Source organism: Prunus mume, linkage group LG6 (assembly GCF_029339155.1).
Source record: "Prunus mume cultivar Tortuosa linkage group LG6, ASM2933915v1, whole genome shotgun sequence".
NCBI lineage: Eukaryota > Viridiplantae > Streptophyta > Magnoliopsida > Rosales > Rosaceae > Prunus > Prunus mume.
Window position 1 is genome coordinate 15,205,937 of NC_142703.1, and position 26,268 is coordinate 15,232,204.

At 37.9% G+C, this 26,268-nt stretch overlaps 2 protein-coding genes, 1 long non-coding RNA gene and 4 pseudogenes across 4 annotated transcripts; 2 read left to right on the plus strand and 5 right to left on the minus strand.

Annotated features, from left to right (window-relative positions):
• The first annotated feature begins 811 nt into the window (after nt 1–811).
• On the plus strand, nt 812–1,788 carry LOC148916227 (uncharacterized). Its single transcript, XR_016128160.1, has 2 exons — nt 812–941; nt 1,539–1,788. It is a non-coding gene; the product is annotated as an uncharacterized LOC148916227 (long non-coding RNA).
• A 6,247-nt stretch (nt 1,789–8,035) lies between these two features.
• Nucleotides 8,036–9,270, minus strand: LOC103335331 (protein IRX15-LIKE pseudogene; annotated as a pseudogene). The gene has a single exon (XR_016127910.1). The product of XR_016127910.1 is annotated as a protein IRX15-LIKE pseudogene (transcript).
• A 2,225-nt stretch (nt 9,271–11,495) lies between these two features.
• On the minus strand, nt 11,496–13,105 carry LOC103335330 (UDP-glucose flavonoid 3-O-glucosyltransferase 7-like). The gene has a single exon (XM_008238339.3). The coding sequence runs from the start codon at nt 13,057–13,059 to the stop codon at nt 11,626–11,628; it is 1,434 nt and encodes a 477-aa protein (XP_008236561.3). The 5' UTR covers nt 13,060–13,105; the 3' UTR covers nt 11,496–11,625.
• A 716-nt stretch (nt 13,106–13,821) lies between these two features.
• On the plus strand, nt 13,822–15,497 carry LOC103335342 (scopoletin glucosyltransferase-like; annotated as a pseudogene).
• Nucleotides 15,498–17,688: 2,191 nt separating this feature from the next.
• LOC103335341 (UDP-glucose flavonoid 3-O-glucosyltransferase 7-like) lies at nt 17,689–19,354 on the minus strand. The gene has a single exon (XM_008238349.2). It carries the CDS (start codon nt 19,185–19,187, stop codon nt 17,763–17,765), a length of 1,425 nt encoding a protein of 474 aa, XP_008236571.2. The 5' UTR covers nt 19,188–19,354; the 3' UTR covers nt 17,689–17,762.
• A 2,342-nt stretch (nt 19,355–21,696) lies between these two features.
• On the minus strand, nt 21,697–23,508 carry LOC103335340 (UDP-glucose flavonoid 3-O-glucosyltransferase 7 pseudogene; annotated as a pseudogene).
• Nucleotides 23,509–24,276: 768 nt separating this feature from the next.
• LOC148916228 (UDP-glucose flavonoid 3-O-glucosyltransferase 7-like) lies at nt 24,277–26,008 on the minus strand (annotated as a pseudogene).
• Nucleotides 26,009–26,268: the final 260 nt, after the last annotated feature.

The following is a 26,268-nucleotide window of genomic DNA, read 5'->3' on the forward strand; positions in this document are numbered from 1 at the left end:
TTGGCTGCTATGCCGAGAGTGTAGCGCAACCCTTCATTTGGAGAACGATAAAAATATGAATAAAATACGTACATATTTTATTCGCCAAAATGTTCACAAGTTAGAATTGAAAGTTCGGTCACTATATAATATTTTGATATAATTTATTTAATATATATTATTTTTATTCAATAATATGTGAAATTATGTGTATACAATGTGAATTTTGTGTGTATTATTAAAAATTTTGTAAAAAAAATTACGTGTAATATTAGACATGAAAAATATGTACATGCATGTATTGTACGTTTGCTTTTTAAAAAAACGTTTATTTTACTGAGTATTTAAGACGTGTATAGAAAATAGAAGTATTATTGAAAAATACATATGTACGTGTAGAATACGAGTATTAAACGGGAAAATGCTAAATTTTTATATGGATAATAACTCTGGAAAAGTAAAAAATCAAAATGAGACAATAGAGACTTCCGTAATTAGGGGTGGGCATCAATCCGGCCGATCTGGTTACACCGGCCAAACCGATTATATTGGTTTGGTTTGGTTTGGTTTGGTTTTGACCAAAGAAAAAGTCAACAGTTTCAAAAACCGATTCGAACCGGTTTGGTTTAGTTTGGCTGCGGTTTGAGAATTTTGTAAACTGTCCTAAACCAAACCGGACCGATTAGAAATAAATTTATTATTTGTTAAATATATTTAACATGTGGCAAGGCTTGAGTGGTTATTTGTAAGTGTTATCATGCACCATTCCACACATGATTGGACTCTAAAAACTCAACTCAAACTTACGGATCTCTCTGTGCCTTTCCCTCACATTTCTCTTAGGCTCTCCTTTGTTTCCTAACCCTAGCCGCACACAACACTCACTCATCACATCATTCATCTCCATCTTCATCACCTTTGGTAGACAATGTCATCACCTTTGGCCTCTTCGTCTCCCCAGTGTAAGTTCTCTCTCTCTCTCTCTCTCTCACTCTGTAGATTTGATGGTTTTCTTGTTCAAGTTTCTGATTTGGGTTCATATCTCTTATGGGTTTTGACTTTAATTGTTTCATAACTTCATATCTCTCATGTTTAATGTGCTGTAATGTTTAATGAGTTTGAATGTTTAAATTTCTATTTTTTATTTTTTTAGTGAAATTACTGAATCTTCTCATTAGTTAGATATATATGGGTCTTCATTTTGTCTTTTTTTTTTTGGCTGAAATTAGTGAGTCTTCTATTAGATTAGCTCATCAAAATTTGTTTGGGTGCTAACTGTCCTGTGATGAAGAAAATGATTGGGAGAGGGAGAGAGGTGGGTTCTGGTGATGTGTGAATGGGATTTGCAGAAGTTAAAAGAGAAGATGGGTATTTGATTAATATATATAAGGTGGTGGGGAAGGGAGAATACGGTTTAAAATTGTTTTTTCTCAATTCTTCATTTTAATTTTTTTAAAAGACAACTCTTTTTATACATTATTTTATTTTTTTAAAGATTATTACGTTTTGATGTTTGTTGATATTTTGATGAAAAATCTGTGATTGTGTTTTTTATATAGGTTTTGCTTCTAATAATCCATCAGCTACTGATGAATTTGCAGAAAGGGTTGATTTCTATTTTTATTAATTAGTTGGATGTTGAAGTTTATTTCTATTTGTACCCAAATATGGGATTGTATTTGAACTTTGTTTTACTAGAAATTTGGTTAACTTTCCATGTTTGATGTATTGGAGATTTGGTTAACTTTTCATGTTTGATGTATTGGAGATTTGGATTATATAATGAAAATGTTGATGTTTGCAGCTGTATCAGTTTCTGTTTTAGGATGTTTGCGAACAGGTTCTTTGTTATTATAAGACATTTTGTTTTATACCTAAACCGGCTGAACAAAACCGGATATGAATGGTTTGGTTTGGTTTTCATTTTGATTTTAGCTCAAACCGAACCGCATTGAACCGTGAAAGTTTAATTAGTTCAGCTGTGGTTTGAGGGTAAAACCGAACCAAATCGGACAGTGCCCACCCTTATCGGTAATGGCCAAATAAGTGTGGATAGTGCTCTAAACTACTCTTATCGATAAACGAAATTTATTTTTTTATTTTTAAAAGAAAAAAGAATCCAGTATAGCCGTGCGGCTATAGGATTTATATTATTAAAAAGTATAGCCGCGTGGCTATATGCTTTAACTATTCTATTTATTTTAAAAAAACCCCAAGTATAGCCGATTGGCTGTACTATTTATTAAAAAACAAATTTAATAAAAAAAAAACCTCACAGTATATCAGCATTGGTCTTTTGCAATGTGTTTTTCTTTTTCTGGGTGGTGCCTTCAGATAAACAGCGCAGAAAATAGATCTGTGCTTCATGTAGCTGTTCATGCTCCAAGGGATGCAGTTATACATAGTGATGGGAAAAATTGAAGAGAGAAGTCTCCCAACTAAAGAAACACCACGAAGTCTTCTCCTATAATTCTGCCATCGACATATATTTCACCATCTATCAAGGGAGATTGCTCTTGACAGAAGCAATCTCATACTCTTTCCTATATGCAGACCCTTGTATTTATTCTAAAGATATTTACTTACGTACTGTTATTAGCCCCATAGGGGCTAAGGTTCAACTTCGATCCTTCCTTTCCAATTCAATCTTTCTTTCTTCTCAAACACAAAATCTTCAAAATCAATGGTGATTCTCAGTCTTTGTCAGGCTCTTTCTCCACCCGTTGTCTGCTCTCTCAACAAAATTCCCAAAACACAGTATCCTATATCCCAACCTCTTTCAATATCTCCCAACTATTCACCACTCCCATGACCGAAACAACTATTTAAGTTGGAAATCACAATTTGAAGATGTCTTGGAAATTCATGGCCTTGACGAAGTTGTGAAAGATGAAGCACGACCAGAGAAAAGGCTAACTGATGGATCTATGAATCCTGCCTATTCCAGAAATAAATTGGTGTTAAGCTGGATAAAGGCAACGTCATCTTCCTCTATCAAAACTCTACTTATCCCATGCGCAATCGCTTATGAACCATGGACTCTCCTTGAGAAACACCTCTCTTCCTTCTCAAAGGTAGGGGCTTAGCTCCTAGAGGAGTAATTGGAGCCTAGGCGTTTCTTTTTATTATAATTTATAATGATTTTGTATTATAAATTATAAATTAATACCAAAATCATGCAAAATAAAATGATATATAAATTAGAGGCCTAAAATAGAAAGTACCATAATTGATATAAAACATGGTGAAAAAGTTAAGCATAAAGCATATAATAATACTTTTTTATTTTTTCAATTAACATATTAGTTAAAAATATTACATTGCAGTTTTTGTGTATGGACCGAAATGGTTTTTGTTTGTTGGGCCCATAACTCCTACCCACCAAAACGATACGTATAGCTAAATAACTCCTCCACAACAAAACGAAGCGTACGACGTATTCCATTAGGTCATCTTCTTCGCGTTTAATTACCACCTAGTGCTGCCGCTGCAAGCTCGTGGAGCAGATCCAGCCAAATCTTCTTCGCTTAGTTTACCATATGATGCTGCCTAAAGCTCTCGGAAATGAAGGATCCGCCCAGGAGCCCAGACCCGCCCAAGGAGCGCCTAGGCGGTCTCCTAGGCCCATTTTTCGAACACTAGCAGCATATGCATATGCATGATATAAAAAAACCAACTGGTAGGAAATGGAAGGTGATGAATGATTCTGACATAGACAATGTACCACATGAATATAAATTAATGCAAAAATATTCCCTTGCATTGCGCAATCAACCATAAAATATGCAGAACACGAGTGGTATTGTACAATCTCTTCTCTCGTGTTCTGCATATTTTATGATTGATTGTGCAATGCATCCCATGATCTTGTTACCGGATTGAAGATACTCATGCTATATATTATAAGTAAAATATAGGTGCTGATAGGGTTTGTGATCCGGTGGTGGGGAGACGATGCATAAACATTGCTGATATAGTTTTTGGATCCAGATTGAAATCACATTGTAACTGATTCAGCTGTGAAGAGGATGAGTTGCTCTTGTCTCCCGAACCGTGTGATATATATTGAGCAATGCCAAAGGGAAGGAAAGCAAACTGAAACACCAAATTGAACATTCAACTGCAAAGTACAAGACCTTTCTCTTTTCCAAGATTTGAATGATTGTGTAGAGAAGTTTCTTCTATTGCCACACTCTCAGCAAACCTTATCCCAGGAGTGTGGAGACAAATGGATCAATGAACTACTAGATGGATTGTGAGGCTCCTGGATGTGTGTGGCATCATTAAGCATGATTGTTTGCCAGCCACCTCAACCAAACTCTCTTTCAACTGGGAAAAAAAACGTGTTTTGTTTCTTTTGTTTTTGTTCATTTTGCACCTGGCGGACATGTGGCAGCTACCACTATCTAGAACACTGTTTAGCCACATAACTACTCCTAATACCACATATCATGAGATCATTGTTTGGGCATTTACTAATTTGTCATTTGTCTCTTGTAGTTATAGGAAAATATTGCTTTTATTATTATATTAATTCTTGCTGTATGTCATCTCAGGCTTAGTAGACTTGTAGTGTGCTCCAAAATAAACTAAATGTTGCCAATAGACTCATGTTAGTATCAATTGTTTATGAGATTGTGAGTAATTATGAGCCATTGATGCATTGCATTGCGAGATCATAAGCTTATTCGCATTGCTCGTTTCAAGTATTTGAGGCTATATAGAAGTAGAGCCCAATTTTCTACAATTCATGCATACCCAATAGAATTATGTCAATATTAATTGTCTATGCGTTCGTGAATGATATTTCAAACCGTTGATGCATTGCGAGACCATTAACTCGCATTCGCATTGCTCTTTTCAAGTATTTGAGGCTAATAGAAGTGGAGCCCAATTTTCAACAATGCAGGCAAGGATTTACTTTGATCCTTAATAACATGTATGGTCACTTTGGAGGCAGGTTGTTTAGACTTTCAAAACTCAGCAGGTGTCCTCTTAGTGCCAGCCTCTCTAATCAACTCTTTTGCATTAACTTTTTTTTCTCGTGCTTGAACATTTATAGATTTCGATAAAGAAAAAAAACCTTTATAGATTCTAAAGGACGTGCTCATGCACATCTGTTGTTGCCTTGAGAGATTGGGATGGTTGGTTTTCAGTGACAACTGAGAATGACTTCTTTTGGAAGGGCCCTGATTGACCAACTAAAGTCCAAGAAAGGCTCAGAGTACTACTACTGAAAGGGTTTTGTTCTCCATCACAGATTGGCATCCTATGCTTCACAATTGCATTCAGGTATGCTCAGGTGCACCATTGTGCTACCATGTGGGCCTGAGAATTGGTAGAAATATGCCACAAGCCCTCATGTGATTGGCAGAGAAAAGAAGACTACCTCAGTGTACATGATTTCTCTCTTACTACTATACCCATAAATCTTTGTTTGAATAAATTGAAAATTATGTATATAAAAAAACACATTTATTAGACATGAAACATACGTACGTACATGTATTGTACATTTGCTTTTTAAAAAAAGTGTATTTTCTAAATTACTCTGATCAATAGATGAAATTCAAGGAATTTAAAAATAAAATAAAAAACCTGTATAGCCGTACGGCTATACTATTTATTACAAAAAGTTAAAAAAAACCCAAATATGGCTATACTATATACTATTTATTACAAAAAGTTAAAAAACCCAAATATGGCTATACTATTTATTAAAACAATTTAGCAAATAACTACAGTATAGCCGCGCGGCTATACTATTTAATTATATTATATTTAAAAATTTATTTTAAAAACTGTAATAAAAAAATTGAGCTATAGCCGCACGGCTATACTATTAAAAAATTTAAAAAGCTTGAGTATAGCCGCATGACTATACTATTTAATTATTTTACTATTTTATACGTAGAGGAATGCATTCATATGTTAAAGACATGTAGAGAAACATTTTGTATTTAATACGGCACATAGGATTTAGAAAAGTTTAAAAAAAAAACTAAAATATAGCCTCACAGCCATACTATTTATTTAAAAAAGTTATTATAAAAAAAACCAAGTATAGCCGAAGTATAGCCGCACAACGATACTATTTATTAGAAAAATTTAGAAAAAAAACTGAAGTATAGCCGCGCCGATACTAGTTAATTATAATACTATTTTATGAGTACTGCTAAACAAACCCTAAAATTAACTGAATACACACCCTATAATCTAAGTACATCCTAATATTTAAATCAAAATATAAAATTAACTAAATACACCCTATTTTGCTACCAAAAATACCCCTGGTATACCCTAATACACTCTATCCCTCCAAAAAAACCAACAACACGATCCCTTTTTTCCATACCTTGATTCTCAAAGTTTTTAACTATACAATCTGGACAATATTGTTCTTTTTGATATATCCTAAATCTAACTAATGATACAAAAACGTTCAACATAATTCTTTGATATTGATTCTAAATCAAATAATAAGTAATACAAAGGGAATCACTCTTATTATTTTGCAGCTTTGGAGTTTTAAATTTTTTTCCCAAGAAACACAGTATTTCATGAAGAATTTTTGGGCTTGTGATTTCGGTTGCTACGTCGCGTAGCTCAACGCAACCCCTGATTTGGAGATGGTGGCTTATTTTTAGCATAACTTGATACGTAATAATTCATCCCAAGAAAATCTAAACTTCCCTTGAACATCATTTTCTCTTCTTCAGTACACTTAGGCAGCCTCTCCTTCACCAAGTCTCTCATGCTTTTTGGATACTCTCCGAACACAAATGGATCCATAAACTATCCTGGTGGGGCAATCCCCAGCTCATAACCATAAGATGCAAGAATTCTTGGCTCATTAAATGTGTACCAATATTTAACCCTGTCTCCAAATACCAAATGCAATCCCCGTCTACCAATATGCTTTAATAATTCCAATTTTAGTACCGCTTAAATCAAACCTATCAAATAACATCTCAGTTGGAGATGCTTTAATACCTTTTATTCTATTACAATTTTAGTACCTGCTTAAATCAAACCGTACCAACAATTTTAGTCATGTCACATACAATATTAATATAACAATATCTTACGTGCTAAAATGAAACACTGAGAGAGACTCCATCGACAAATGTCAAATTCAGAATCTTAATTATGTCCTAACCTTCATTTCCATGACTTATTTTCTTGTTGTCAACTAAAATCCGTGAAGTTTAATAATATTCTTATCCACAAGAAAGTTAGGCCATTACAATCACCTAACTACAATTAGACATCAAATCATTTACAAATATATATTGTTGTAACTTGTATGTAGTTGAATCTTCGTTGTATCAAACGAAAACAAATACAACTAGACCAAACACTAGGGCATTTTGGCATGACAACGCCCTCACCGACACTTTCCCGCGAAATGTAATTGAGGCGTAACGTACGCTTTAGTCACGATGAGTCATGTGACCGGACAAAAACAGTTTTATTAGGACAGGACTGCGACTGTCCCTCGTCCTCTACGCAGCCTTCGCCAATCCCACCAAGTCCTCCGAAGCTTCTCGCTTGCACTCGCGCACGTCGCCCAATCAATTCACTCGTTTGATCCCATGTCGGATTTCAGCGCGTACGAATGCACCCAACATTAACTAATATTAACTCAAATTCCATAAATCTTAAAACACACGAGAACAAAAACAAAACCAAAAAAAGAGATTATGGTCACCGACACTTAGAGTTTCTTATCCTACAACATATTCTTTACGTCTTGCTTGGTTCTCGAGAAAATGGAATGCTGGAAAATTTTTGAATTCGAATTTTCTTGGGGTGGTGGGATTAGTGGAGTTTAAAGTAGTGAAACGTCAGTGTCACCTCAGCTAATTGATACTTTTGACCCAAAAATAACTAATTAATAGCGTTCATCCTTCTTAGTGGGCGAATTAATAATTTGATTTGGAGAGGTTTCATGGAAAATCCAAAATTTCTATTCTTTTCCCACCCTTTCTTTTCTTCCGAAAAAAACCAGATAAGACCAAGCACCAAACTGAACACTAAAAAGTTACAAAGAAAATGAAGAAGAAAAACTTATGTATTAATTAACATAAAATAAAATAATTTACAAAACCCATCTCAATTAATCATCTTCATCCCCCTTTGACGATGGCGATGATGTTGGATCTCTGCAAAATTTAAAGCTATTATGGTCTTCCATTTTCTCCACAACAAAATGCCCCAAGCTATCCACAGCCTCCACCAAGTTTTCCCGGCAAAGAAACTCGTCGCTAAAAACCCTCTCAACCTCTCTGTTTAAATCGTGGACAAACACATGGGTCGTGGCTCTGCCGCCCCTTTTGCTCCGAGCCAAAACTCCGGCGGTGAAGATCGCCGACATCCGCCCCGGGGCCGCCGGCGAGTACCCACGTGGCCCGTCGACCAAAATCACATCCCAAGGGACCTGGTATATGTGGTTCGGCAAGTCGTTGATCCCAATCTTGCAGTCCGAGAACAGCAGATTCTGGACCGGCCGGCACTCGTTTTTGACTTGGCTTCTGGTCGTCGAGAGCAATTGTTTATGATCTTTGACCTGGGTCGTGTACGACACGTCGTATGCTTCGAGGGTGTGGTGGGGATGGGACTGTTCGAACCTGGAGACCAAGAACTCGCTCTCGTCGAGGAAGACGGTGCGGCCGTTGAGATTGAGGGCGAGGTAGAGGAGGGACTCGTGGGTGAGCCCAAAAATGAGGAAATTGCAGGTAGGTGCGCAGAGGCTGGTGAGGGTGGAGGATATGGTGGTGATCTCTGGCGCGGACATGTGGGGTGTAGACGAGGTGTTCGACAAAGTGGCGTAGTGAAGAAGTGCATCGAGAATGGGCGGCTGGAGTGGGATTGTGGAGGTGGGCGTGAGGGAGGAGTTGGGGAGGGTTTGTGGGATGGTGGTGTTTATGAGAGTGAGAGTGAATGCGAGGGTGAAGAAGGTGAAGAAGAAGAGCAGCCATAGCCGGTGAGGGCTTCCTACATTTGTGCTGGATTTGTGGATTGATGAGGGGTGGAGGAGGATGAGCTTTGTGTTTGTGTTGGTGGTGGTTGTGGTGTTGGTCTTCATTTCTAGAGAGAGAGAGAGAGAGAGAGAGAGAGAGGTGATGAGGTTGTGATTGAGTTCACGACAAAGGGATTTTTGGCTACTTTTTATTTTCTGTTTTTCATCTTCTCGAGCTCTCTCTGTGTCCTCTCTTTCATGATGTCAATTACCTGAAAGTTAGAGAGAGCAACAGAGAAATCACGGAGGGATTGGGTGGGACACAAATGCCAATGTGTACAGTTGAGGTCTTGAGGTGGTGGCGTCTTGTCGTAAAAGGGAGGTTGGAGGGGGTACTTTGTAAAAAAGAGAGGGTCATGGGGGCACTTTTGCAAGAAAATAATATTTCAGGGTAGAATATAGAAGTTCTTTGCTTGAGGCCGGCCCATTAACAAGGCGAAGGCCCGAGACAATTGTTAACAAGAACATAAGTCAATCACCAAGATATTTTAGTTAAAGCAATCGTAGGTTAAATTGGACTACTAAAATATCTTGGTGGATTGACATAATTCTTGTTAACAATTTCGGTGGTTAGTAATGTGATCAGTAAATGTGGTATAAATAGTATTTTTGTTAAAATATAAATAATATTTATTGATGTTATACCATAAAAATGAGAATCTTGTCTACTCATATCATAATATGTGGACGGTTATGACACACTAAAGCGCATATTCCAGTATAATACAATCATTTCTCCAGATAAACAATATATGAAACCATTGTTGGTCTAATTGTAAGAATATTCTTCGGTAAATTTGTTTCCTTCTTGGAGGGGAGAGAGGGTAAATACAAAAATGTGAGTCAAGATCCCACATGAGGGATAAAAGGAAGAAAGAAAGAGACAGTTTGCGGGAAATTGGACATAAATGGATAGTGGATGTAAATTTTGGCAGAAAGGGTATGGCCTGGGATTGAGATATTTAGGCGGGATTGGAATGTTGCAAATGGCAATTACTTTGCGCTACAAGCTTACCTTTGTTTTCAATTTGAAGTTTTAATGTGTCTAGCATATTTGTATTCTGTGCTGCTCCCATCCCATGTATGTTAGTCTCAAAATTTGAGGTGATAGTGACAAATGGACATTTGACCGATTTGGGGACATTCATTTACAAGAAATCGTCACCATATGAATAGAAGGTCAATTAAATGAATGGCAATCACAATCTGAAATATCAGGAATTTTATGATTGTTATGTCTTCTATGTGTGACCTAGAATAGTTAGTCGAAATGATCAAGGAGCAACTTGAGATGTAAATTTAGAATCAATCTGCTCATGTTTGGATTTCACTTTTCGTGACGTATATACTTTAGGCTAAATATCGTTGTTTGATAAGTTAAATCTATGTTTTAAGTTTAAGGGATTTGAAATTATGTTGGTTTTGTTTTTGCTTCCGATTAGGATGTAGTTCTAGGTTTTGAAGTATATTAAAACCAACTTTAGTTAAGAAAGTAGGGTGGTTATCCATTCCATTTTTATTATCAATAAGCTTCCAGGCTTTTCTCTTTCTAGTGGATTTTCATATTTTCTTGTTTTAAGACTATATTGTAGTGGTTTGGAGCAGATGAAAGGTCATGAATTCGAGTCCTGATATTTGTGTAATGTGTAAATTTACTATGCTATTACCAATTTTTTTATTTTAAAAAACAGTGTTTGATTGTCCACTGAGTTATATGATTATAGAGTTGTTTGAGCCAAATAATATGATATTGCACTAGTTTTTGTCATGTTAGCAAAGTAGGCCACATTTCAAGGCAGGAAAGTGAGATTAAATATGGTTGTATAGTCAGAAAGTTTCAGCCAGGGGCCCAAACTTATATGACCGAATGATGCGGCAATGGACAACAGACACCACAGCTGCTCAAGTTTCACAACGAACTTTTTCGTCAGAAACTTGCACTTTTCATTGTCCAAAGAGATCTTACAACGAGAAAGCAAATACAATGCAATAAAGCGGAAAGGAGAAAAGCAGCTCTCAGTGCACACCAAACAAGCACTTAGAAAAGCAACTGGTGAAAAACGTAACCGTAGGAAAACAATGTGCGACAATCCCATAAGGAAAGTCAAAACGCCCCCAAACCAGCCAAACAAATTATGAATTCCAGGGTGGGCAGGGGAGCCCATCTTTGTTAAGAACATGCACTCGTGAGGTGGGTGGTCTGGTGTCCCAGGTCTTCGAACTCCTCCTCGATAGTGCCAGTGACGCTAAATGGTCTGCCGCTTGATTTCCTGATCTTCTTGTCCAAGACGACGCACAGGATGCAAAGGATATGTTTCAGAACAAACTTGGAAAAACTAAAACTTGCCATACCACCTTTCTGTCATAACTTTCATTTCTCTGATCACATAATTTACTTCATAATTGACAATAACAAACCAAATATAAGGTTGATTTAAGATACACACAATTGCTAATTTGCTATATTTAAATTGTTCCTCTATGATATCTTTACTCTTTTTCTTTTTTTCGAAATCTGATTTCATTAAAAGCGAAATAGGCAAGCAACAAAAAACAAGCCAAATACACAAAAAGAAAAACTGCAAACCTAGAAAGGAACAACTCAAACCAAGTCTATCATATCTCTACTCATTAACAATGTCATGAGACCTTAACTCTTCAATCAAAGCATTCAAATTTGAGTGAGATGACCCCCCCACTTCAACAGCCCTCCTTGCCATCTCTGCATAACCCCTGGCTCTGTTCCTCATTTCCTCTGCTTCCTCACCCACCATGGTCCTTGTCACAGCCTTCTCTATGGCATCACTCTTCACACTCTCCACTGCCACTCTACTCCACTCTTTGGCTCCAACACCAACCCCAATCCTAAGCACTTGTGTGATCAGCTTCTCATTGTAAAACTGCTCTGCAAACACAGGCCATGTGGCCATAGGCACACCAGCACACACTGCTTCAAGTGTTGAGTTCCACCCACAATGTGTCACAAACCCCCCAACTGCTTCATGTGAGAGAATCTTCACTTGGGGGGCCCACCCTGTTATAATCAGCCCCTTCCCTTCAATTCTCTTTTCAAATCCTTCAGGCAACCAATCTTGTTGGTTTTCTTGATCATTGTTCTGTTTCTTGACAACCCAAATGAATTGCTGCCCTGAAGATTCAAGAGCCTTTGCAATCTCAAGCAGCTGGGCATCAACAAAATTGGACAAGCTTCCAAAACAGACATAAACAACTGAGTTGGGTTTCTTTGAATCAAGCCACTTTATGCACTCATGTTGTTCATCAATAGAGACTTTGTCTTCTTTTGCCCCCTCATTGCATATCCAAAGTGGGCCTATATGCCAAGCCTTGATCCCCAGAACATTTGTGTAATGATCAGCATACGCAGGTTCAAGCTCATAAAAGCTGTTAACAAGAACCCCATAGCTCCTCTGCTCAGCTTTCTTACCTTCATCATACAATCTTGAAAAGTCATTTTCAACTCCATCTCTAATAAAATCAGGCAGCTTCTTTCTTGTTAGCTCAATCTCATCTGGGAAATTAGGAATAAAAAGGGTTTCTGAATCAGATGACACCTGTAAGTGAGGCTTATACAAAAACATACAGTGTGTAGCACATAAGGAGAAACCACTGGTTCCATGGAATATGAGCGTTGGAATTCCAAACTTTGAAGCCACATCTGTAGCCCAAGGAAAGAACATGTCAGCCACAAGGCAATTGGGTCTGTTTTGCTGCAAGAACTGCTCAAGCTGAGGCTCAAGCAAGCCTGCAGCTTTGAAAAATTTTCTTTGCATTTCAGGGGAAGTTGCCAAATGCAAGCTCTGGCAATTTTCTGGCAATCCAACCTCTAAAGTAGGTAAATCGATTGTGAAAATGTGAACCGGGGAAGTTGAATTTTCAATTTTCTTGTGGATGAAGGGTGCATCTAGAGGGGCGGTGATTATTGTTGCTTCGACACCTCTGGAAACAAATAGTTTGGCCATGTTTATGAATGGGATTATGTGGCCTTGAGCCATGAAAGGGAAGAGAGCAATATGAAGCTGATGGTTTTTGGTTCCCATGGTTGTCTTGAAGACTTGAACTTGACCTAACAGTTCTAGTGGATATCATTAACTATGATGGAGCTATATGTATGGCTTGGAGTTATGATGTGTTTCTTCTAGTTTTCACCACTTGGCAAGTTTTCAACCAGTCACATGCTTTATCATTAGTATATTAACCATAGTCAAACACATGATATGTCCATGAGAAATCGTGGCGGAGTCAGGAAATTTCCAAGAAATTGACAGTGTTTAAAACCTCCAAAACAAATTTGGGACAACTAAATATTCTTATAAGTTAAATAATAATAATTTCCTTAGATACATGGTTAGGCTCAACAAAAGGATTGGGGAGAATTCCCTTAGCTGTTTCAATCAAGTGCAGAGTCACTGACAAGAGGTACGCTCGAGGCTTAAATAATAATAATTCCCTTTAACATGTCCAAAGTTCGGGTGCTTTTCATCATTTTCCTACAAAATTATTATCATAAACTTGCACGTCAGAATCAAGTGCAGGTTTCGTTAGTCAAAATATGATTTCTCCCTAGATGACAAAATTAGATATTCAGTCAGTCAATGTCTTGTTCCCCAAACTTTCGTTTAAAAAATTGATACCTTATCGCACTAAAATTTTGTTCATAATTGACTAATTAAACTAATTGTATGTCATGGAAATAACAAGCCAAACACAATTTTTAAAGCTCCATGAGGCTTGGTTCCCAAGTCAAATGTGCTGTTATATACCAACTCCATCAACCAGTTCTTTCAGTCAAGCCTCGACTGATTAGCAGTTTCATTACTTCTCAGCTTCACCATCTTTCTCCATAACCACAAATCTCTTGCAACTTAAAATGGATCAAAAAACCATCCAGCCCCACATTTTCTTCTTTCCCTATATGAGTCATGGCCACATGATACCAACCATAGACATGGCCAAACTATTTGCTTCCAAAGGCATCAAAACAACCATAATTTCTACTCCTCATAATTTGTCCCTCTTCTCCAAAGCAATTGAAAGAAGCGAACTTCCGGGTTTCGAAATCGGAGTTATTGCTCTAAAATTCCCAGCTGTGGAGGTTGGGTTGCCAGAAGGGTGTGAGAGTGCTCACATGGTTGAAACACAGGAAGAGCTTCAAAAATTCTTGAAGGCCGCAACTTTGCTTGATCAACAACTTGAGCAGCTCCTCAAAGAACACAACCAAATTGCCTTGTGGCTGACTTGTTTTTCCCATGGGCAACTGATGTTGCTGCTAAATTTGGAATCCCAAGGCTTGTTTTCCATGGCACAAGTTTCATCTCTTTATGTGTTACACACCATTTGATGAAAATGGACCTTTCCATAGTGTCTGATTCTGAACCTCTTGTTATTCCCAACTTACCACATAAGCACAAGCTTGCAGGAAACCAAATACCAGATTTCATGAAACAAGAATCTGAGTTGGGAAGTTTTGCCAAAGCAGCTGCAGAATCTGAGTGGAAGAGCCATGGGGTTCTTGTTAACAGCTTCTATGAGCTTGAACCAGCTTATGCTGACCATTACAGGAACTTTTTGGGAATCAAGGCTTGGCATATTGGACCTACTTTTTTATGCAATAAGGAGATTGAAGATAAGGCAAACAGAGGACCCAAAGCCTCCTTAGATGAACATGAATGCTTGAAGTGGCTAAGTTCTAAGGAACCCAATTCAGTAATTTATGTGAGCTTTGGAAGTGTGGTGAAGTTTGATGATGCTCAGCTCCTTGAGATTGCATTAGGTCTTGAGGCTTCAGGGCAGCAATTCATTTGGGTAGTGAAAAAAGAAAAGAGTGATGAAGAAAATAAAGAAGACTGGTTGCCTGAAGGGTTTGAGGACAGAGTTGAAGACAGAGGACTTGTTATAAGAGGATGGGCTCCACAGGTGCCAATTCTTGAGCACCAAGCAACAGGAGGCTTTGTGACTCATTGTGGATGGAACTCCACCATGGAAGCAGTGACTGCCGGCGTGCCAATGGCCACGTGGCCTGCGTTCGCCGATCAGTTTTACAACGAAAAATTGGTGACTGAAATACTTGGAATTGGGGTTAGAGTGGTTGAGGGTGCTAAAAAATGGGCTAGGTTTGGAGGGGATAGAGTGAAGAAGGTAAATATAGAGAAGGCTGTGACAGAGGTTATGGTTGGTGAAGAGGCAGAGGAAATGAGAAGCAGAGCCAAGGTGCTTGGGGAAATGGCAAGAAAGAGTGTGGAGGAAGGTGGATCATCTTACAAGGATTTGAATGCCTTGATTCAAGAATTGGGGCTCCATAGAATTGCCCTCCTCAGTCCTAATTGGAATATTATACTTTTTTTTTTGGAGCTAAACTATAGGGGAGGGGATTTCTCAAGGGATATATATTTTGGCTTATGTGTATTATATAGGGCTGTATAAACCATGAGCTGTTTCTAAAGAAATAAAATGTCACGGTTCAGAGGCAAATGTAAAAGGGCTATATAATATTAAAAAAAACAAAAAAAAAAAAAAAAAAAAAAAGCAAAGCTGAGGAAAAGAATAACAATCCTATGCCCTTCAGACGCAATAAGAAATCAATATTGTAAACCCACCTGTAAATATTCACGAATTTTTTTGGCTCCTGTGACATATTTGATGTGATTGGCTTTGAAAAGAAGAAAGTTATCGTTATATTGACAAAAAAATAATTCAAATAATTGTCTAGGTGAACGATAACGCCGCAACTTGATGTTATTAATTTATATGTTAAAATTTGTATTATAATATTGATGAAGGGAAAACAGCCGAAAACCCCTTTGAACTATACGCTGTCAACCTTATTATTTTTTCAGCAAATTTAATCATTAGACTATTTTAAATGGCCAATTTACCCTGCTGTTTTTCCATGTAGTTTCATCTAATTTTCCGTTAAAAATAATTAAATCAAACTAATCCTGCCTGACAGCGTTCTTTGCCAGAGATCCGCGACAGCGATTGAAGACCCAACACATATCCACCACCACCAACGAGCCAAGCAATCTCGAGCTCGAGATGAATACCAACAACTGCAAGAAAAAGAAAAAGTAGTAGCAGTAGAGGAAGATCAACGTCTTCCCACTTCGCTCTCCTCACAGTCGCGAAACACCCCCTCTCTTTGCACAGCCGTCCCCTCCATAACCACTGCAACCCTCCACTCCGACCGACGAGACCGGACCGGATTGAACCGCCGCCTCTTCCCCTTCCTTTCCCGACCGATCCCTGCCCTTGGAAATTTCGCCGGAAAACGTCCGAGATCGCGTCGGTTTTTGACAGAAATTCCAAGCATTCGTTCTCCTTACTCCGGTCACCAATCTTGACGAGTGAGGTATGCTTTCTCACCTATTTTCCATGCTCTAGCTGTTGGTTGGGTAGGATTTGATCAATTCCTAGCAAAGAAAACAGAGGGAAGAGAAGAAGGAAAAGGAAATAGATTTATTAAAAAAAAGAATTAGTATAGCCGCGCGGCATTGTCCTTTAAAATGACAAACCTACCCTTATAATTAACAGAAAATTGAATGACTTGACTTAAACATTTAAGATAGTATGATGGTTAAATTTGAACATATGTTGACATTTCGATTCGTTATATTATAGCCGTTTACCTATTGATGAATTGCTAACAACACATAACGGTGTTAAAGAGCTAAAAATTTCTCCATGTAGGACTGCAATACCAAATTGGTCCAACCACAAACAACTGTAGAACTTTCACCCCCAAAAATTGAATTTAGAACCTCTTCTATAAAGTAAAGAGAAGTATCACTAGACTAAATGGTTGTTAACAAATATCCTCAGCCTTTAAAAAACAATTATAGTTTGTATTCACTCTATATGCCCAAAAGCTACTTTATGAAAAGCAACCCATCCAAAGAAGTTTAAGTTATAAAATAAATTTTGTTCTCACCTTGCTCCAGCAAACTGTGAACACTGATGTTCATGATGATATAGATTTAGGGAAGCACTTATTTCATTGGATTGGTTTGAGCATGGCAGTACAAGATGCAGTATGTACGATTAAGTGTGCACCCATAGCTCTAGATAATGTCAAGTTTTTCTGGGTTTGCTATCATCAATGTTGGCTTGAGTCTTTTTTCAGACGGCTTCCTCCAAGAGCATGATTATGGCTACAAGCTTAGTGGTATGGAATCCAACAAGCCTGAAAATCTATGTATACTTCTAAGTTGATTCATTTCCATAAATATGTATGGTATCATGTTCTTGAACAAAATTTAAGGAAATCAAACTTGATCATGTATTATGCACTGATGCTGTAACTTATGTTTCGTGATAGAATATTAACCCTGTAATCCTATATGAGCAAACTAACTTGTATATGCAATTTGGTGTATTTTATTTTTTGTGTCTATCTCTCTCCTCACACAAACGACACACGGTTACACTGAGAAAATGACTATTTTATTTGTAGATGATGCATTGTAGAATGCTAATAGAGGTAGTGTGCTAACGAGGACAACAATGGTGAAAAATATTAGTGATGATGTAAGAACTCAAAATTTTATGATTAATTATACAATAGTCTCACAAACTAGAAGATGTCCCCAACGCTCCCTAGATCTGTTTAGAAGCATTTGGCACTTGTAAACTCATACTTATTTAGTTTAAAAGATATACATATTTGGAGAAAATTTAAAAAACAAACACCATTGTCATTATTGAAGATGATCAGAAACATATTATACATACTAGGTTTAATTAGTACTTAGTTAGGAGCAGTGCTATAGAGTCCCAGTTCTTGAATCAAGTCATTCAAATCCTTGTAAGATGATCCACCTTCCTCCACACTCTTTCTTGCCATTTCCCCAAGCTTCTTGGCTCTGCTTCTCATTTCCTTTGCTTTCTCCCCCACCATAATCTGTGTCACTACCTTCTCTATGTTTCTCTTCCCCACTTTTTCCCCTCCAAATCTTTCCCATTTTTGAACACCTACCCCAATCCCAATCCCAAGTATTTGAGTCACCAACTTTTCATTATAAAACTGATCAGAAAAAGCTGGCCAAGTGGCCATTGGCACCCCAGCAGACACTGCTTCAATCACTGAGTTCCATCCACAATGAGTCACAAAGCCTCCAACTGCTTGGTGTTCAAGAATTGGCACCTGTGGAGCCCACCCTCTTATAACAAGTCCTCTGCCTTCCACTCTCTTCTCAAACCCTTCAGGCAACCAGTCCTCCTTATTTTCTTCATCACTCTTTTCTTTCTTGACAACCCAAATGAACTGCTGCCCAGAAGCCTCAAGACCCAATGCAATTTCAAGGAGCTGAGCATCATCAAATTTGATCACACTTCCAAAGCTCACATAAACTACTGAATTGGGTGTCTTGGAATTTAGCCACTTCAAACATTCATGTTCATCTAGGGAGACATAAGTGTCTTTATTGCATAAAAATGTGGGACCAATATGCCAAGCCTTGATTCCCAAGAACTTCCTATAATGGTCAGCATAGGCTGGCTCAAGCTCATAGAAGCTGTTAACAATCACCCCATAACTCCTCCTCTCTGTTTCTGCAGTCGATTCTAAAAATTTTCTCAACTCGGTTTCTTGTTTGAGGAAATTTGGTATCTGGGTTCCTGCAAGCTTGATCTCATCTGGTAAATCAGGAATTACTAGAGGCTCAGAATCAGACTTCAATAATGCTGAAAAGTCCATGTTGATCAAATGCCATGAAATACATAAAGAGATGAAATTTATTCCATGAAAAACAAGCCTTGGAATTCCAAATTTGGCAGCAAGATCAGTTGTCCATGGAAAGCAATTATCAGCCACAAGGCAGTTGGGTTGGTGTTCTTCAAGGAGCTTTTCAAGTTGTTGATCAAGTAAGGAGGTGGCCTTCAAGAACTTTTGGAGCTCTTCTAGTGTTTCAACCATGTGACCACACTCACAGCCTTCTGGCAATCCAACCTCTACAGAAGGGAATTTGAGAAGAAGAACTCCGATCTCGAAACCAGAATCCTTGCTTCTTTCAATTGTTTTGAAGAAGAAGGCAATGTTTTGAGGAGTAGAAATTAAGGTTGTTTTGATGCCCCTTGAAGCAAATAGTTTGGCCATGGCTATGGTTGGTATCATGTGGCCAGGTGCCATATAAGGGAAGAAAAAAATGTGAGATTGCTTGGCTTTGGTATCCATATTATCCAAATGATGGTTATGATTGGAGAAGAGATTGAACTGAGATAAGGCTTCACTGAAAGAGCTAGTTGATACATTTGGTACATTATATGGTACTTCGGGACTTGGGAGGAAAGGCACACGGATTAGAAAATGTGTTCAGTTTGTGTTGTCAATGGTTTATAGTCGGTCAATTCTGAACCTAACCTTTGGAAAATGGATACTTTATTAGGCTCCTAATGAAGAAAAAAAATGTGATAATCCAATCTCCTTGTTGAAATAATGAAAATTATGGAAAAATCTAGAAGCTTGAAGAAAATGTGTTAAGTGTATGCATTTTGAGTTTTTCTTTTGGCTTTCCTTGACAATATTGTAATAGGACATACATTGTAATCACTCAAGCTCATGCTTAGATTAAGAATAGTTTCTCTAAGTGTTCTTATCTGGCTGCTATCTTATGGAAGAACAATCATATTGGCAAGGTAATTTGTGCATTGCATCCTATTGCATTCATTAGATTTCTTAAGATTATTACTAGTCATTTTGTTTTCGTATGACTAGTCATCCTTTGTATTAGTAGGATTTACAGCTCACTAGTTTCCAGTTGGATCCTAACAAATTTTTTTGTCATATTCTGTGAATTTTCTCAGCTGCCATGTGTACTTTTTTGACCTAGGAATTTTTAGGTAAAAGCCAAATGGCAGCCGTCATCTTTGAGGTGAGGTTTTGAAAATGTTTTTCCTATCCTTTTGCTCTCTCTTCTTTCTTAAGAGAAAACCACAATTTTCATCTATGAGTTTTCTAAATTGATTTTTCGAAAACTGCTTTTGAAATATGAAATCTGCATCTAGCTAGAACAAACACATTCTCATATATATTTAGGTAAGATTCAAGATTGGTTTCTTCAAGAGAGTGGTTTCTTGAAGAAATTGGTTATTTTTTCCTTGAATCCAAATTTTGGTTTATGTCTGAGTTTGAGTTGGCGAGTTGGTGCTATGGGATGAAAAACTTAAGGAGGAGTTTTCATTGCCGTGAAGAACTAAGCTGCTAGTCTTGCTAAGTTGGAGAAGACGATTGCACAATGGAGCTATAGCTTATCTTCTTAAATAGATCTAGGATTTCTTGAGTTTGCTTGTGTTTCTTTGTAAGAATCTTCTTTGCTTAGTGGATTGTCTGGTCGGTTAATGATCCCCAGTTTTTCCCAATGGTGGGTTTTTGGGTGAACAATTTCTGGTTTGTAGCTTCGTTACTTTCTTGGTTTGTGTTCTTGATAGTTGACTAGTCATCGCATGATGTTCATGCGTTCTGAGTTTGCGTTCTTGTGGATGACTAGTCATCATTATCTGCTATTTGCTGTTTACTTGATTATGATTTTTCACATACTTTCACCGTAGTTGTTGCTAACACAGGAGTGCCTAGATTGACGGATCCTTCTGAGTGCTTAGGTTGTTACTGTAATCTTCTAGGCTTGCCGGTACAGATTGTTATGCTCTCTGTGTGTGTCTTGGTTATGGTTTTTCATGACTAGCAGTTGACTAGTCATAAGTATATTTGGTCAATATTTAAAATGTGTGAAGATCGTTGTGTGTACTTGAAAAGCATTTAAATTTATCCCTTGTCACCTAAGTGCCAATTACAAAATACTATAATCTTGACGAAAGTGTTGGCAGCCACAAACATAAATGAAAATAGTAGAAAATTCTAGACAAGCACAGTATACTCTGGCTGGAATTACATGTTGAAGAGTTTGCTATACAACCAACCTATCTAGTGGGGGCATTAAACCTTTCAAGCTAGAAGCTAGCAACCTAAATAAAGTTAGGCTAATTCAATTACCTTCTCATTGTAATGAGAATAAGCTAGAAGCTAGCAACCTAAACTAATAAGTTAGCTATCTAGCTAATTCTTAAGGTGGTGAGGATTAGCCAAGAGTGTTGTGCAGAAACACTCCAAGACCTTATCGTTGATTAACTATACGACGACACACACAAACCCGTTGAGAATAAAGTACACACACAAACCCCTTTGAGAATAAAGCACACACACAAGAACAGAAATATTTATAGGAGTTCGGCCTCGTGCCTATGTCATTTTGGGGATCCACAGAGAAATTCACTAATATGTAAAAATAACTTTGGTTACAATCTAGAATTCCCTTAGCTCTCACAAGAACCCTAACTGTCTTTTCTCTCACCCTTACTCAAACCCTTTAATGCCCTTGTAAACACCCTAGAATTCCAATTCCAACAAGCGATTGAAATTATGGTTATGATTGGAGAAGAGATTGAACTGATAAGGCTTGACTGAAAGAGCTAGGAGATACACTTGGTATATTATAGTACTTTGGGACTTGAGAGGAAAGACACACAGGGCTTTGGGGAAAAAAAAGTTTAGTTTTTTTCCCTGTGTTCAGTTTCTGTAGTCAAAGATTTACAATAAGTTAATCTGTCAGTTTTGAACCTAGCCTTCGAAAATGTATACATTTTGGTTTTGTTCTCTCTCTTATTTGGCTCCTACTGAAGAAGAGTAGTGATCATCTAATCTCCTCTCCTTGTACCCTTCAAAACAAGGAGGTTTGTATTTATTTTATTTTTGTACACACATAATTTATTTAACTGTATCTTAAAGGGCCAGGGCTTTGTATCTTCTTCCCAATACATAGATGCCTCCAGTTTTGCATTAGGATTCTATTAATATATTATACTCACAATTCTGTTGCTATAGATTTAGAATAGAAACTTTTCCTTCCCAATGATAAAAAACCAAAAACAAAAACACACATACAGACAAAAACGTTAGTTGTTTGGCTAAAGCTTCAAGCTTAAGGGACTTCAACTCTTCAATAAGTGCAGTTAAATCTGAGAAAGATGAACCACCTTCTTCAACAGCCCTCCTTGCCATCTCTCGAAGCGCCTTGGCTCTGCTTCTGATTTCCTCTGCTTCATCACCAACCATGATTTCAGTCACAGCCTTCTCTATGGCCTCTCTCTTCACACTGGCTTCCTGCTTCACATCTACAAATGTAGCCCACTGTTGAACACCAACAGCAACCCCAATTCTCAGTATCTCAGTCAACAACTTCTCATTGTAAAATTGTTCGGCGGACACGGGCCATGTGATCATTGGCACCCCAGAGGAAACTCCTTCAAGGATAGAGTTCCACCCACAGTGAGTCACAAAGCCTCCAATTGCTTCATGCTCAAGAATCAGCACTTGTGGAGCCCAACCTCTTATAATTAGTCCCTTACCTTCCATTCTCTTTTCAAACCCTTCAGACAACCACTCTTCCTTTTCTTTCTTTTCTTTCTTCACAACCCAAATGAATTCCCTCCCACTTGCCTCTAGCCCCAATGCAATTTCAAAGAGCTGAGGATCACTGAAATTGGTCATGCTTCCAAAACATATGTAAACAACTGAATTGGGTTTCTTAGAATTAAGCCAATTCAAGCACTCATGTTTATCAAGGGAGGCTTCCATTCCCCTCATCTCTGCTTTATCCTCTACTGCCTTGTTACATAACGAAACCGGGCCAATATGCCATGCCTTCCTCCCAAACACCTTCCTGTAATGATCTGCATAAAGTGGTTCAAGTTCATAGAAGCTGTTAACAATAACCCCATAGCTCCTTTCCTCGCATGCTTTGGATGCTTTATACAACTTGGTGAATTCTGTTTCAACATTTGTCTTGAGAAAAGCCGGTATTTGGCTTCCTGTCAGCTTAATCTCAACTGGAAAATTAGGAATATTAAAAACTTCTGAATCAGATGAAACCTTCAAGTGAGGCTCATACAATATCACACTAAGTGAAGCACATAAAGGGAAGAAACCAGTGCCATGAAATATGAGCCTTGGAATACCAAACTTGGCAGCAACATCTGTGGCCCAAGGAAAGAAAGTGTCTGCAAGGAGGCAGTGAGGGCGCTGTTGGTCCAAAATCTGCTCAAGCTGTGTCTGGAGAAGGGTGGTAGCTCTGAAGAACTTTTCCTTCATCTCTTTGGTTGTAGCCAAGCTAGCGCTTTCACATCCCAGAGGCAACCCAACTTCTTCAGTTGGGAATCTGATGACAATAAGTTCAATTTTGAACCCCAATTCTTTGCTGCTTTGGATTGCTTTTGAGAAAAGTGGTGCATTGAGAGGAGTGGTTATTAGGGTGGATTTTACACCATGAGAAGCAAATATTTTGGCCATGTCTATGAGAGGTATGCTATGGCCTTGAGCCATATATGGAAAGAAGAAAATGTGAAGCTGCTCATGGGATTTTGTTTCCATGGGAACTCTGGTAGACAGGCACAACAATAATGATGCTGATGAAATATCAGATACAGAGACTTGGGAGGGGAGGGAAGGGCTTGTTTCTTTTTGAAAAATGCTTCTTTAAGGTAAGCCAAAAATGACTTTGCTATCTCTTTGCATGCGTAGTCTCTTACATCATTTGTTTGATATTAGTTTGATTCTATCTACATAGGAACGATCATAATAATTTATTTAATCCACCGACCCTACCAATCGAATATGCCCACTGAATTAAGAGAAGAGTTCAAAGAAAAAAAAAACATGTTATTGATCAGTAATACTTAAAATATTCTTTTTAATTTCTAACGGAGCGAATCGAAGATATTTTCAAACAACTCTTACAATGGTCCAATACAATCACAACAAAGCTATACCACTATGATGTTAATTAAGTCACTATAAGATCTGGTTTACAAGAAAATAGTTCAAGACCTTTTGTGTGATGCTCTGGTTTTTTTATTTTTTTGTTGACATGCATCTAATAAAAGCGTTTCTGACAAAGAAGTGTTATTTACATAAATACTCCCAAATGGCCTGCAAAAAAAATTGTGGGAATAGAATACCTTGTATAAATGACCTTAGATTTTTACATTTGTGTTTCAAGGTCCACCAAGGTCTCATCATGGGTCCAAAAAAAAAAAAAAAAGAGTCAAAATATGAAAATTAAGTAGAAAAAATCAGTGCTCAATGCATAATTCTTTCATAAGAAACTGTTCTTGCGAGATTGTATCACAAAAGATTGTTAATCTCATTTGAATGTGTGGTCCAACCTTAATTATGGGACCTCAATGCTTCAATTAGAGCATTCAAATCAAACTCAGAATTAATTGGAGATATCCAATATCATTTAAACTCTCATGTAAGATTTGCAAGGATTTACATTCTCAACACACCAACCCCAATTTTTAGCACTTGGGTCACCAACTTCTCATTATAAGATTGTTCATCAGATACCAGCAATGTGATCTTTGGCACCCCAACAACAGTTCCTTCAATTGTTGAGTTCCACCCACAATGTTAAAAGCAAAAGAACACAAAATGGTGGTATTTTTCCCATAAAGTTTCAAGCTCAAAGGGACCTCACCTCTTCAATTAGAGCAGTTAAATCTGAGAATCATGAACCACCTTCTTCAACAGCCCTCCTTGCCATCTCCCCAAGTGCCCTTGCTCTGCTTCTCATTTCCTCTGCTTCATCACCCACCATGACTTGAGCCACAGCCTTCTCTATGGCGTCCCTCTTCACACTTGCTTCCTTCTTCACATCTACTAATGAAGCCCATTTTTCAGAACCAATAGCAACCCCAATTCTCAGTATCTCAGTCACCAACTTCTCATTGTAAAACTGCTCGGCAGACACGGGCCATGTTATCATTGGCACCCCAGAAGACACTCCTTCAAGGATAGAGTTCCACCCACAATGAGACACAAATCACCAATTGCTTCATGCTCAAGAATCAGCACTTGTGGAGCCCAACCTCTTATAATTAGTCCCTTACCTTCCATTCTCTGTTCAAACCCTTCAGGCAACCACTCTTCCTTTTCTTTCTTTTCTCTCCTCACAACCCAAATGAATTCCTTCCCAGAAGCCTCAAGCCCCAATGCAATTTCAAGGAGCTGAGGATCACTGAAATTGGTCAGGTTTCCAAAACATATGTAAACAACTGAATTGCGTTTCTTAGTATTGAGCCAATTCAAGCACTCATGTTTATCAAGGGAGGCTTCCATTCCCCTCATCTCTGCTTTATCCTCTATTGCCTTGTTACATAACGAAACCGGGCCTATATGCCATGCCTTCCTCCCAAACACCTTCCTATAATGATCTGCATAAACTGGTTCAAGTTCATAGAAGCTGTTAACAATAACCCCTAGCTCCTTTCCTCGCACGCTTTGGATGCTTTATACAACTTGCTGAATTCTGTTTCAACATTTGTCTTGAGGAAAGCCGGTGTTTGGCTTCCTGTCAGTTTGATCTCAACTGGGAAATTAGGAATAGTAAAAACTTCTGAATCAGATGAAACCTTAAAGTGAGGTTCATACAATATCACACTAAGTGAAGCACACAAAGGGAAGAAACCAGTGCCATGAAATATGAGCCTTGGAATACCAAACTTGGCAGCAATCTGTGGCCCAAGGAAAGAAAGCGTCTGCAACAAGGCAGTGAGGGCGCTGTAGGTCCAAAATCTGCTCAAGCTGTGGCTGGAGAAGGATGGTAGCTCCGAAGAACTTTTGCTTCATCTCATTGGTTGTAGACATATTATCACTCTCACATCCCTGAGGCAGCCCAGCTTCAACAGATGGGAACTTGATGACAAGAAGTTCGATTTCAAATCCTAATTTTTTGCTGCTTTGTATTGCTTTTGAGAACAGTGGTGCATTGAGGGGAGTGGTTATTAAGGTGGATTTTAGACCACGAGAAGCAAATAGTTTGGCCATGTCTATGAGAGGTATGCTGTGGCCATGAGCCATATATGGAAAGAAGAAAATGTGAAGCTGCTGATGGGATTTAGTTTCCATGGGGACTTTGGTACAAGGATTGTAGTTGTGATGCACAAAGCAGGCAGGCACAATAATAATGATGCTGATGAAGTATAACTTATAAGGGCTTGTCTCTTTCAAAAATGCTTCTTAAGGCAAGCCAAAACATTAGATGTTTTATTTTAGTCTTTATTTTAAAATATTAGTTTGATTTTATCTACATACGAACGAACGATCATATTAATTTATTTAATCCACCGAGCATACCAACCGAATATGCCGAATGAATTAAGAAAAGAGAGAGAGGAGAAAAAATAAAAAATAAAAAAGAGAA

Bases quoted from the DNA above. Each gene is read 5' to 3' on its own strand.
- LOC103335341 (XM_008238349.2), bottom strand. From the start codon at position 19,187: ATGGATACCAAAGCCAAGCAATCTCACATTTTTTTCTTCCCTTATATG.
- LOC103335330 (XM_008238339.3), bottom strand. From the start codon at position 13,059: ATGGGAACCAAAAACCATCAGCTTCATATTGCTCTCTTCCCTTTCATG.